We start from the raw sequence: 13338 nt of genomic DNA, 5'->3' as shown, positions 1-13338 counted from the left end.
ACCCGAGTAGCTCATCTACTGTATGCCGCTGTAGTAATGGTCTGCACGTAGGACTCCCTCAACAAACTGCTGGAGTCCACCAACCCCTCAATGACAACCACCTAATGGAGCACATTTGCAAGAATGATCACTGTTTGGAGATGTGTGAACTTTTTACGCTCTGAGCCTGTTTTTGTTTTGATTACTGAGTCTGAGGTGTTGCAAGTAGCTTCATTTATTTGAAATCCTTTCTGTCGAAACCCTTCTCACCATTCAAATTCCTGAAACATGTTAGTTTATAAAGTTTTGTGCAAGATAGGATAAATGACTGACCTCGGTGTATAGGATTATGGATGGGCCGTCCTCACACATGCTCTCAGATACAGCGTTCCGTGTTTGATCAATCATTTTCACAGGGCCACACGCCCCAACCACGATGCGATCATTTGGATGTGCGGAGGCAGTAGCAGTCCCAATGAGGTGGGAAATGTCAGGACGCCCCTCTCGTATATCTATTGACTTGATCGAGCTCCCCTCTCCAGTGCTCTTCGAGGCGCCTTTCTCCAGATCGCCGCTATCAAAATTTGGGAGAAATTTCGGAGACGATGCGCTAGAACCACGAGTGACATGGATGGCCAAGTTGACAATCGGACTCATCTCAAGTTGTCTCAATTCATCTTCAAACCATTCCAATGTGTCTTCGTCACAGTTAACACGTCTCATTCAGTAAGAACGAGTATCAAGTCACTTACCGCCGTATTGAACAGCCCATATAAAGTCAATACTCTTTGCAGCCCTTTTTTCCGCAATGTTCTCAATCAATTTCAATGCCACAGCAAATGTGAAACTAGCTCCACTACCACCTGCGACAAGAACCACCTTATCAAAGACCCTAAAGTTCGGGACTTGTCCGTAGCCTCCATCAACAGAACAGCGAAGAGATTGTCCTGGAGATGACTGCGCAGCCTTGTAGAGGTCACGGGTAAAGCCGTCGTAGACTCGAATCACAAATTGAACCGGATCGGCCGAAACCATCGTGAACGGGTGAGTCTCTACCCATCGAATCGCAGGAACCCACAAAAAGGCATGGGATCCCGGTCGAGAGTAAATAGGCCGGCTGAGCTGTACTCGGATTGCATTGTTTGGAAGGGGGGTTATGGTGGCATAGTTTCCAAAGAAATTCCAACACAGTTTACCTGTCCTGACTATGCGGTCGTACATCCAGAGGCAGGCTATGAAGATGGTGATGATAATTGTGGAGTCTTTGAACTCGGGCCGGTGCATGCCGAGTGTGACCATGATGAGTATGAACATTGTAACATGCATCATGTAGAATACTGTCTCGATCAGTGAATGCCCTTTTGGTTGAGAGTGCTCGTGCTCACCTTCATACTGTTTCGGCATTATCCAAGGAACAGTAGAGACAGCAATGAGAATCATCGCAAGCCCAGCAATAGCTCCTGCATAGTCCTTTTGTTCTTTGAAGTAGTATAATATGTCGGTGATGGCCGACTCGATCACAAATATAAGGCCGTGGAGGACGGTAACGAGGATGCAGGTGTAGCCGGCAGTCTTATGCAACGGACGTAACTTCTCGTAGGATTGCGCTGTGAGAGGTGCAAGGGGCGTGTTTTTGAGAGCCAGGAACACGAGGAGAGCCAGGTTTGCAACTGAGAGCCTGGAAATTAAATGTTGTAAGCAGATGAGAACGGACTGTCGGACACAAATATGTTCATACCAACCCAGCCGTCTTGCAATCTAGAAATAGTCAGCGTGATGTATTGATTATAACATAACTGGGTCACGACAAACATTTTCAGCTTCCATGATATTGTTTGTCAAAAGTAAAATCAAGTTAATAGCCCAGTATATTGTATACAGAAGTAACCTGTCGACTTCAAATCCAAAGAACTTGCTGAGAGAAAAGCGACTCGAAGCCCTACAAACAGTCAGTTCAGTGAACCAGAATAGTCAGTCAGGCCAGATTTATCGCACAGGGAAATTCTGGGGAAGTCCCTGGCGAAGATGCCAGTCTTTTGCCTGGGCCCATAATGGAAAGACAGTAATTGAGACCACTGGCGAACCATGAACAATACCATGATTGCTCCCATAGAAAGAGCGAAGTATTTGCTACTCCATACATTATTCTCTTGTTGAATGTCTTCCGAGTCACTCATTTTCAATACCGCAGGAAGAATATTGATCTTGACAAAATTAGTGGATGCGGGCTGAACAAGAAAAGGCGTATGAAGAATTCATGCAGGTTCTCGGTCTTCTGTAGTTCCGGACATCGGCTCTCATTTACATTTAATGTGACTGTACTCGGTGGAGTTAATTTTCGAAAGAAAAAGGCGCAGCACTGCCACTGAAGAGCCATGGGGTTTCTCGATTATTCCGTAATTTCATATTGATCAACCGTCTATAAGCCGACACCGGTGGCACTAAGTGGAGGCACTGGGGCCTTTCTTCGTAAAGGAAATCTTATCTGATGGAAAGCAAGGTTTACACGCTCTTTCCCTTCTTGTCTAGACCCACTGGTTAGACCGAATAGGTGTAAGCTCACGAGACATTATTGGGAGACGCCCTTAAGCCACCAAGACGGGTGCGGGTACATATTTTAAGAGTTATTCCGAATTGTAGAATTAATTTAGGCAATTTACGTCACAGCTCACATTAGGTGGATATGTGAGCTTTCTAATAATGACTATGAGCAAATTTGGCCATCTTGGCATCGACCGGAAGGGCCTAGGCGAGAGACTATTAGAGGGCATCTAATCAATCAGATAAGCGGGTAGTTGTGGGACCGAGGGTTGAACCCTTCTCTCATCAAACCCACAAGAGCATGCCGCTGCATGCTTATTGTAGGAAATTCTGTGATCATGTTGTGCGAATTCTATAATTTTTATTACAATCTTCTTTGATCTCTTTTTCTCTTCACTTTAAGGTCGCCTTCCGTGCTTTTCTGATCCGATCCACGCGTCGCCCGAGCCTAATCCGTCATCGACCCCGAGGATCGGCATTCCGCCTTTCGGCAAATTCACCACGGCACGGGTCTGTGAAAAGGGCTTGTTTGGAACGAAAGATCTGCACTGGCTTTAGCATTGTTATTGCTCCGGGCAACCGCAAAGAGGCATAGCATGACAAGACCCAATGAGGTTCTGGAGAGCCAGCGTAACACATCGAGTTGTTTAAAAAGCGCGGATATAATGTGCGAACTTTATTGAAAAGGCACGTGAAGATACAAGCCAGTTGATCAACCATCTACTTAGTTCCCCTTTGATCCACCGCTCTTTCCCGTGGTGGGTGCAAGAAGCGGATCCTTTAGTGATCGGCCGTGTAGAATTATCTGATGTGGACCCTCGTTTTTGGCCGATCTTCGTGAAATTTTGCAAGCCATGTCGGTGGATATATGCTTTGCTGCGTCTGGCGCTTCTGGCAAGGTTGAAAATTGCAAGGTGCCGAAAGCAAGAGATATCAAAACCCCACGAAAAGAGTCTCTGAAAATCAATAAATTGAAGTTAAAAGGAAAGTAATGACTAGGAGGGAGAAAAGGAATCATGGGAAAACGAGGGACAAGGAACCAAAAAGATGCCCTTCTGATTAACTGGGTACCTCTGAGGATCCAAAAGCCACTGACATGAGTGCATTCATACCCAAATTACGCAATTAAATTAGAAGGGGCTTGGCTGTTAAGCCTTTTTGTGTGGCTTTTGGGGGAGATAAATAACTTCATTTCCATCTCTTCACTATCATCCGGGGCAGATATATCTAAAGTCGATATCTAAAATGCTTGTTCTCCTTGTCCGTGAAATCCTCAAATCCTTCCAAATCACCTACAACTTGCTGCTCGTTAAAACCTTCCTGTTGGGATTCCTTGTTGCGTTCACTATTATTCATGTAGCACCAGGCAGTGTAAACCAGTTGCAGAAACATGGCCACACAGTATGTCCCCACTAGGCCTTTGATCGCTGTCTTGTATCTTGGAGCTTCGCTTGGGATAAAAAGATGAGGACTGGAAATATTGCCAGCACAGTAGAATGCGAAATATAGGCCCATGACGGTGGTTCGTTTCGTATGCCCTGCGATGTTCATAGAAGGCAAAGTCCAGTTTAGCACAATGCAAGGCCCCAACGACCCCTGTAGCCACGAACAGGCGACTAGGGCCCAGCGCTGGCTGTTCGGGATCACGAGCATGCCGATTAGTCCGGCTGTGCCGGGAAAGCAAGCCAAGAAATTTGACACTCCAAGCATATTTGGCAGAGTTGCCAGGAAGCCGAAACCAATATTTGTAAAAATTTGAAAGGCTCCCCCAGGAGTCTGTAGCAGATTTGCTTGTAGGCCGCTGAATCCAAAACCTTTGATAAGTTCACTAGCGAAGTTGGAGACGCAGCCATTCAAGATACCATAGGCCGCAGCCATCAGGAGTAGTATATAAGACTTTGGGTCAATCGAGGCCTCTCTAAGTTGATGCGGCAGGAAGGTGGAATTTTGTACGCCGGTCCTGTTGTTTCGAATGCGCCAGACAGCGACGATGCGCTCATACTCAGAGAACATCCTACCATTATGGGGTCCGTCCGGCATCCAGATAATGAGGACGATAGCCCAGAGGAGTGTCAGTGCCCCAATAACCTATTGAAGTCAACATATGCAGTCAAAACAAAGTGCGAGTATCATACTATATAGATGAGTTTCCAGTTCTGAACCGCGAGATTCGTTACGTTCCCCAACCCATAACTAAGGAGAGCACCAATTACTTGGGCCATTCCGTTCATGGCGAGCCAGAATGAACTTCGGAGGGGCATTTCCTCCCGAGTCCAGAGAGTTGATGATAGAAGAAGCCATCCCGGAGACACGCAGGACTCTACCATACCGAGGAAAAAGCGCACCGCGAAAAGACCCGAAAAGGTAAAGGCTGCAGCTTGAAGCATACAGATCGCGCCCCAGATGAAAGTCATACCCCCAACAAATTTCCCAATGGGGAAGTGCTGTAGGGCAAGATTGGACGGGTACGAGCCAAGGAGCCAGCCGAAATACAACGCGGAGGCCACCCACGAGTATTGATTGCCGGTCATATTAGTGTCTTCTTGGAGGCCGTAGGCATTGGCGTAGTTCAGACTTGTTGCTGATCAGACTAGAACTCAACAGTTTGGAGACATGCTCACGTTTGCTTGTCCAAGAAGCTAAGCATATATGTCACCATCATCATTGGAAGGACAAGAAAATCTAGCTTCCGTCGGACTCTTCCGACGTCGGCAGTGAGTTGCTCCTCGTCGTATTGAAGAGACTTTTGGAATAATTCCAGACCAACATCTGTGTGTGCTCCCTCTGTTTTGTGAATGGAGCCAATGCCTCCTAAGCTGGCGCTTCTCTGTGCCGATAGCTGTATTCCATCAGTCTCGGTATCTGGTGCCTTTTTCTTGTCCCGAGTCAAAGAGCTCGCCTGATTAGCTATATCAATGCCCATTATAGAGAAACAAAGATGGGCAGAATGATTATATCAAGTAGGATGTGTGTGCTTTTGTGTGTGTGTGTATGTCGAAGAAACCTGAAGTAGATAACAGATCAATACCAGCACCCTCGGCGCTTATAAGAAGCGACAACAAGGTTCGAGGCGCTGGGGAGTAGTATTTCAAGTGATAAGAAGCACCCAAACGGCTTAGTTCCGCTTCCTGCCGGCCCCTTATTAGCTCAGTGTCATTCCTTTGCAAAATCCTTGGCTTTGTTTAACCCCGCATCCAGGGCACAGATCCCTCCATCGTTCGAGGGGTCAAGGTCCACTACTTTGATAACAACCGCCTTGACATTCTTGTCTCATAGCCCCGCAGAATGGCGTTTTTCGGTGATTTTGAATTCGGTGATGTTTCCGCATTTTGCCGCTTTGCATTCAAATGGCAAAGATATAACAAATCCAATCCCCATGTGGCTGATAGGCAGATAATTCATTTTTGCACCTCATCTGATCACCGTCAATCTTATAACTATGGGGTCTACAGCTGACAACTGGCAGAATATTGCCAAGAAAAAGCAGCAGGAGATCAAGGCTGCCATCCCACCCAAATGGGTCATCCCGGACGAGAAGCTGCCCTCAGAAAGCCAAGCGGATGTGTCCGATTTTCTGTCTCAGTCAGGATTTTTCACAAATCGCGAGATAGAAATTGTCTCAACCGATGCGCTGAAAACGCTGAGTTATCTGTCTAATGGTTCCTGGCAATCCGAGGACGTGACCTCGGCGTACTGTAAGGCCGCGGCTGCAGCGCACCAATTGGTAAGAATGTTGTTCAATGCGCAAATAAACTCTTAAAAGGCAGGATTTACTTACTGTTGTATTGCAGACCAATTGCTTGTCGGAAATATTTTTCGATGAAGCCATTGCTCAGGCAAAGGAATGCGATGATTATCTCCGGAAGCATGGTCGTCCCAAGGGTCCATTTCATGGATTCCCAATTTCCATCAAAGATAATTTCAATATCATTGGGAAGCCCTCTACAATTGGTATTGCATTGCTGGCAAACACTCCGGCAACATACAACAGCACCATCGTAGACTTGATCCTGCAAGCCGGTGCCGTCCTGTACGTGAAGACAAATGTTCCTACCGCGGTGATGCTCGCAGAAACGGTCAACAATGTTACCGGTCGGACTTTGAATCCTCTGAATCGCAGTCTCACATCAGGTGGATCCTCCGGAGGCGAGTCGGCGCTGATCGCATTTGGCGGCAGCCGAATTGGCCTCGGCTCAGACATTGGTGAGAACACAACAATCACCGGGGAGGCTGAAAATGAGCTAACATGCCATGAAATAGGAGGTTCTCTTCGTATACCGGCAGCTTGTACCGGAATTTTCACCATCCGGCCATCGGCTGGCAGATTTCCTCATTGCCGAGCTCGATCCGGATTAGCAGGCCAAGAGGCCGTGATGAGTGTAAATGGCCCCCTGGCCAAAACTCTTGAAGAAATAGTCTTCTACTCCAAAACCATTATCGACCAAAAGCCCTGGCTTCACGATCCAAAGTGTCTGCCAATTCCATGGAGAACTGTGGAGTCGAAAAGAAGACTAAAGCTTGCTGTTATGTGGAACGACGGCCTGGTCACGCCAACTCCACCAGTTGCTCGTGCTCTGAAAGAAACCGTCGAAAAGCTCAAAGCTGCGGGGCATGAGCTCGTCGATTGGGAGCCAGCGGGGCACAAGGACGTACGAGATCTTCTCCGTCGGATGTTCGTTGCAGACGGAGCCAAATCAATTCGCAAGCTGCTGGAGCCAACTGGCGAGCCATTCCGCCCGGAAATGGGTTCGTATGAGAAATCACAGGAGATGGGAGTTTATGAAATGTGGCAGCTTCAAGTGGAGCGCAGTGATCTTCAGAAGAGTTATCTTGATCACTGGAATTCCGTCGGCGACCTGGACGGCATTTTGTGTAGGTCATCCATCTCTCTATAATAACTTGCCACTAACCATTATGTCGTCATAAGGCCCAACAACCCCCTACAGCTCCGTGGAGCACGGGAAACTTGAGTACGCTGGATATACCGGCGCTTACAATCTTCTTGATTACTCCGCTGTCTCCTTCCCGTGCGGCATCAAGGCCGACGAGAAGCTAGATACTGCGTACAGCGGACATAATCCGCTCAGCGAATTTGATGTCCAGGTGCAGGGTAGCTGTGAGTCCTAGAAGCTTTATATCTCTGGGGCAGCTTCAACTGACTTATACAACTCCAGATAACGCCAATTTAGTCCATGGAATGCCTGTGAGCCTGCAGTTGGTTGCTCGGCGCCTTGAAGAAGAAAAGGTTTTGGTGATGACAGAGACTGTTTTGAAATCTTTGTAGCTGCTGAAATCCATTACAACAGTATTTGTTATATATTCTGCGTGTCCCTAAATAAATAGGTCTCTCATTTTTCTTCACATAATTGCGTGCTTGTATCTGCAAATACCAAGTCTGGTCTAATGTGAGAGATAGTAAATCAAAACTAGTCAATTTTAACTATAAATGCAAGCTTAGGAAGTCCCACTGGTTCAGAGATAGAGCTTTTCTTGTATGTTCATTTTGCTTGCATGTAAATTTCATGGTAATATGCATTTGTTACGCCTAAATTTTGACCTTAGACTGCCACTTATAGTCCAAGCAGGCCCACCTGGCTATTATAAACGACAGCAGCGCCAGCACCAGCATTCCACCACAAAACGCCACGAAGGCAGTTGTCCCTGCGGCTGCTTGGAGCTGGGCAGCGATTGGAATCGAGATAAGGGTTCTGTTCGCCTAATCAATATCTCCGCTGGTAAATATTCCAGACACACTTACGCAAGGCCTACAACACTATAGCTTGTTCCATATCGCTGTCCATATTCACTCACCTTACAGAGCTCCCCGATACACACCGGGGCCAAGCTCATCACGCTGCCGGAGCCAAATCCAAAGATGGGGACCATAGTGTAAAAAATGGCAATATTGTTATTGGCCGGTAGCCAGAGTGCCAGTGTCGCGAAAATTGAAACTAGAATTGACACGGTCATACAGTTGAAGCGGCCACAATGGTCTGCAACTAAACCCGCAGTACACCGACCAAGTCCAGACCCGCTTTGAGCCCGTTAATTTTTAATTCAAGACAGGAGTGGTGACACTTACGCATTCATTATGGCAATCACGTTGAAGCTCGTCTCGCGGCCAAACCCTTGATCCAGGGCATAGGTGGGAAGCAGGCCAATGGCCGTAAAGAGGACGAACTCGAAACCTTCGGTCAAGGTCAGCGGGCGCAAACTCAATATGCAGAAAGAATCCCATGAACATACACGAAATTCCAGCAGTTGTCCAAACAAATCTCGCATCTCGGAAGCTCCTCAGGCTAATGACACCTCCCTGCTCCTGAGTTGGCAGTCGGCCTCGCACAAAGATATTCCCGAATAGCACTAGGATGAATACAAATAAAGCCAATACCCTCATTGACCAAGCCCATGACATGTGACTTAATATGGACCGCAGCGCCAATGGGAACACTATCCCTCCTAAGCTGGTCCCGGTAAAGGTGATGCCAGTGGCCAGGCCTCTCCGAGCTTTGAACCAGTGGGATATTACAGATAGTGCAACGGTCGTCAATATCGCACCACTTGTTCCGCCGAGAACTCCGAAGCAAAGGAGAAACTGCCAATATTTTGTGCATTGGCCTAGGAGCAGCAGATAAGACACGCATCCCACTGAGCCCACGAATGTCAGATATCGCGGTCCATATCGATCAAAAAGCGGGCCAATTTGCACACCCAAAAACAAGGTCAGGAAGACTTGGGTAGAAGAGATCCATGCTATATCTTGAGAGCTATAGTTTGAGAGCTGATCGGATTGCCAATGTGATTGGAAAAGTCCAATTGAAGCAGTGAGCCCGAATGTCGCCGCTATCAAACAGAACGACGAGAAGACGACAAGCCAGGCTTTCCGACCCCCTTCAGGAAAAGACATGGCTGTTGAAAATTGATGAGGTTCAAGTTCAATCCCCTCGTCGCTCGGTGGTAAAGTTGGCGCTCGAAACAGATCTGTCTCTCTGACATGATATTCTGCTCCTCCCTGCCCTTGAGAGAACCCTCGAATACCACTGCATTCGCTTTTAGGCGGCAGAACTCGGGATGCCATTAAATCTCCCGCACTTTGCGGTGGTCTCGAGACCAGAACGGTCACTGTATCGGTCATTGGGATTAGTAGTGGAGATGAAAGTAAATAGTCAAGTAGATCTGTATATAAAGATGAATTTATCGCTAGAAAAAGCAAACGGAATAGAGTCCGTCGTAATGCGGAGAATGGCGCCGCTTTTCCCCCGAATGCCAATCACTCTATCATAGAGATAAGCCTGACCAGATACTACGGCGCCAAACGCCGAGGAAGATCGGCTATGATGGTGTGGATCATTGCGGGGATTGGCGATCCATTCCGCCCTACGGCTTCGGCGCCGATAGCGAGTCCCTAATTGGGGTTCATGCTTTGGCCCCTATGACGATGGCAACTAATTACGTTATGATATCGGACATTTACTAGGTCCGTGCTGCTCCTAAAATCCATTACGGCAGTCGCCTGCGAGTGGAATTGGCCATTGCTCTATAGAGAAGTCCACTTTTAATAACTCCATTGAGCTGTATGCAATCTTCTATGTCTTGAAAAAGTGCGGTCTGACAACGATCAAGGCATGCGCGAGAGCGACTTTATAAAAGCTCGAGAATACGTGTATACAGCAATATATCCTGTAAAACAAAAGTACTTTAGTTTTCTAAGGGAAATGGGATAATTCGTGATTTATTAGCATGCGGTTTCGCAGCATTAAAATGCGCGAGCGGGGTTCTGCCATGCTCTGATCACTGGAATAAATACAAAATGACCTGAATGATATAATATCTGGTTAGGTAAACCATTCGGATTTTAACTTGGGGTACTTCATCTATAGGTTAGTTAATGTTTCCCTCCCACGATGGATTTTAAATGCCCAAGCCTATCCCTGAACTCCTTGATCTCCATGTTCTTGATAAAGGAAAGTTAGATCAACGGAGAGGAGACATCCATATCTGACCGAGGCGCAGGACACTACGAAGAGATTCTCCGCTGCACCCAAGCCAAACAACTTTCCCACAAAAGATCCTCGGCATCCAAAGCCCCCAGTAGCTCACACACGAGTGCCCGCCCAGAGTTACGAGCCCACCATCGCTGCCCATCAAGTTTATTCAGAAGCAGGCCCCAGTATGCAAGGACCAGTAGCGAAAACGGTTGTCTCTGCCGCAAGCTATCCACAAACCCCTTATCCACGGCCGCAAGCCACGCCAGGACCGGCGCGGGATCAGGCGAGCAGGCGAACTTCATGAAGCAGTGGCGCAGGTGCTCAATGACGTCTTTATTAATCCTGTAATTGATCTCATCGCCACTGGCTTTGGTTTGCTCGTTCAGCACAGCCAGCTGGGTCAGCGCGCTGTCGGTATCTTCATCGAGGGTCGCAGCGGTATCCTTCCAATATTGGCCTTGAGAGAACAGCTCTAGATTAATCCAGGATTGACCGAGTACCAATATCCTTTTCACACCCTGCAGCAGCTCAAAAACGGTGATGATATTTTCCATAATGCTGCTTGTGTTCTCACGAGCCGCGGTGAGTTGCGGCAAGGCTAGACTGATTGCCGTCGTGACGACGGACTGTGCGAATGCCGCGTCGCAATTTTCTGGCGCAAGGTTATCAATTACGCGGCGGAACGGCCCAAGGCTTAGACTGTGGTACTCTAGTCCTGTGTCAATGTAGGTGAGCGCTTTGGCAGGCTCGAGAGTTGTGGCGATATGCAGAGACGCGAGCGCTAAGATCCCGTTCATCAAGTAGTGGTGCTTGAGCGCAAGACGCGGGACAAGCGATTGCCATGTGTGCGTTTCTAAGTCACTAACACAGAGGCTTTTGTACGTGTCCGCCGTGAACTGATGCATCAGTTCCAGGTCCGTGACGGCACGAGGTGGGGCCGGGGAAGGTGGTGCCACACAGTTGAGCAGATTGACGACGGCCGGACTCCTCTGGATTGTTCCATGGCTCTCATGTCGGGCATTGGCGATCATATTTTCTGGGAGTATTCGGGAATATGTGCAGTTCTCCAGCTGTCGCAGTACGCAGTTGGTGCAGGGGGGCCCTTGTTCGTCGCATTTGACCCTCCGCCGCCGACAGTGGTCGCAGCCATAGCGGGATTTGGTGTGTGCTCTGCGTGGCATGCCCGTGAGGAAAATTGAAGTCGAGATGAAGGTGCAAGTTGAGACTTCGAATTCTGGAAGAATAATTTAGTGTTTGACACACCCCGGATCACGGATTGGCTTAGTACGTCATGGGGCGACCCACTTGTCGATTAAACTGAACTTGGGTCTAAATAGTTATACATCATCTGCAGACTTTAGGCGACTGCAGTATGGTGAAAGCAGCCACCGCGACCGCCATCATCATTATACCCCCCGTTGTATATGCAACCTCCCTTCCAACCCACCAGAACAGAGAACAAAAGAACAATGGTCCCACGGCTCTGCCCGCCTGGCCCCAGCTTCGTAGACGGCCGAGAACAAGTCCGCGTTCACCCTCACGCGCCACTAAACTACCTAGACTGTTGATACCTGTCACGACTGTAGCTGATGTAATAGCCAGAAAAATACCCGCGACATAGACACCTCTGATGGAAGACACGCGTGCAAGCAGAAAAAATGAAATTGCACAAGCGACAACGCCAATTCGTATATTCACAATCGGTGGTAAACGTCGAACAACCGTTCCTTGAAGTAAAGAAGCAATGAGGCCCATAAGGGAAAGAAGGCGCCCATTAAAAGCAGAGAGGTTTATGCTCTTTGCTTGGCCGGAATATAGTGTCGCCGTGAGAAATGGAAGGGAGAATTCCAGCCCGGAGAAAGAGAGAAGAAAGAGGAGATGGAGGACATTCAGAACAAACGTATTGGGAGGTTTTGTCTTGCTGTTTTTCTCTTGACGTGCTGCGGAAGACGATGTGTGGCCATTTGTGGAGACCTTTGATACGCCACCATTGGCCATAGCCGGTGGTGCTGTGACGTCGAACTTGTTATTGTGGCTTGGTCTGGCAGCCGCAGAGGAATGGTCTTGCAAGTGCCCCAAGCGTGGATGTGTCTCCGGTAGAGAGAAGTATATGTATATTGTCTCCATGACGACCAGAACCAGGGAAGCTCCAGCAGCCACAGCAAATTTGTTTGAAGCCACCATGTTGATACTTGCGAGTGTTGCACCCAGTACCGGACCGCAGGTGAACGCAAGGCTAAAGCATGCCCCAACAAGAGCCATGGCTGATCCTCGTTGATTCTCATCACTAATATCTGCGATAATTGCATTGGCGAGCTGGACATTGCCTTCGCTAATACCGCCAACCATGCGGCTCGCGATGAACGTCCGAAAATCTGTCGCGCCGACCCAGAGACAGACACTTAAAATGTTTCCTGCCATAGAACAAAGCAGAGCCTTGCGTCGGCCATGTTGGTCTGAGAGCTGTCCGATAACAGGGGAGGCTATAGCCTGGAGGAAAGAGAACACAGAGCCGAATGCTCCTCCAAGTAAAATAATGTCATAGGTCGAGTCAATGGGTTTCGAGAACAAGTTTTTGTACGCGTTCAAGTAGTGAAAGACTTGATTGAGCAGGCTCGTAGGTGAGTCCTCTTTTGCGTGATAATAACTTAAGACGGATGGAAAGAGAGGGAGGATTAAGGTAAATGAGATCTAAGCACGGTGAAATGCATGAATGGTCAGAATGAAGGATGGCCTCAATTGTTCAAGATTGAATTGGGAGTTACCAAATCCAACAGCAGGGAAATTGTCAGGGTCGTGAGGATCTGCCTCCGCTCGCCAGATGTGAAGG

General features: G+C 48.0%; 5 protein-coding genes across 5 annotated transcripts; 1 reads left to right on the top strand and 4 right to left on the bottom strand.

Moving 5' to 3' along the window:
- Nucleotides 1–245: 245 nt before the first annotated feature.
- Nucleotides 246–2156, bottom strand: N7474_008530 (ferric reductase family protein; the record flags this gene model as incomplete). The annotated part of the gene is made up of 6 exons (XM_057199940.1): nt 246–260; nt 313–677; nt 732–1657; nt 1718–1737; nt 1792–1918; nt 1975–2156. The coding sequence occupies 6 exons, from the start codon at nt 2154–2156 to the stop codon at nt 246–248; spliced, it is 1635 nt and encodes a 544-aa protein (XP_057050641.1).
- A 1591-nt stretch (nt 2157–3747) lies between these two features.
- N7474_008529 (putative MFS allantoate transporter) lies at nt 3748–5443 on the bottom strand (the record flags this gene model as incomplete). Its single annotated transcript, XM_057199939.1, has 3 exons — nt 3748–4608; nt 4656–5094; nt 5142–5443. The coding sequence occupies 3 exons, from the start codon at nt 5441–5443 to the stop codon at nt 3748–3750; spliced, it is 1602 nt and encodes a 533-aa protein (XP_057050640.1).
- Nucleotides 5444–5959: 516 nt separating this feature from the next.
- N7474_008528 (uncharacterized protein) lies at nt 5960–7804 on the top strand (the record flags this gene model as incomplete). Its single annotated transcript, XM_057199938.1, has 4 exons — nt 5960–6244; nt 6312–7392; nt 7448–7636; nt 7695–7804. The coding sequence occupies 4 exons, from the start codon at nt 5960–5962 to the stop codon at nt 7802–7804; spliced, it is 1665 nt and encodes a 554-aa protein (XP_057050639.1).
- Nucleotides 7805–8598: 794 nt separating this feature from the next.
- On the bottom strand, nt 8599–9655 carry N7474_008527 (uncharacterized protein; the record flags this gene model as incomplete). The annotated part of the gene is made up of 2 exons (XM_057199937.1): nt 8599–8734; nt 8769–9655. The coding sequence occupies 2 exons, from the start codon at nt 9653–9655 to the stop codon at nt 8599–8601; spliced, it is 1023 nt and encodes a 340-aa protein (XP_057050638.1).
- An 882-nt stretch (nt 9656–10537) lies between these two features.
- Nucleotides 10538–11689, bottom strand: N7474_008526 (Zn(II)2Cys6 transcription factor domain-containing protein; the record flags this gene model as incomplete). The annotated part of the gene is made up of 1 exon (XM_057199936.1): nt 10538–11689. One exon carries the CDS (start codon nt 11687–11689, stop codon nt 10538–10540), a length of 1152 nt encoding a protein of 383 aa, XP_057050637.1.
- Between the last annotated feature and the right edge of the window lie 1649 nt (nt 11690–13338).

The sequence above is a fragment of the Penicillium riverlandense genome, assembly GCF_028828495.1.
Source record: "Penicillium riverlandense strain IBT 135883 chromosome Unknown utg000007l_segment0_segment0, whole genome shotgun sequence".
Taxonomy (NCBI): Eukaryota; Fungi; Ascomycota; class Eurotiomycetes; order Eurotiales; family Aspergillaceae; genus Penicillium; species Penicillium riverlandense.
Note: the sequence above shows the minus strand (reverse complement) of the source record. Positions and strands in the feature narration are given on the sequence as shown.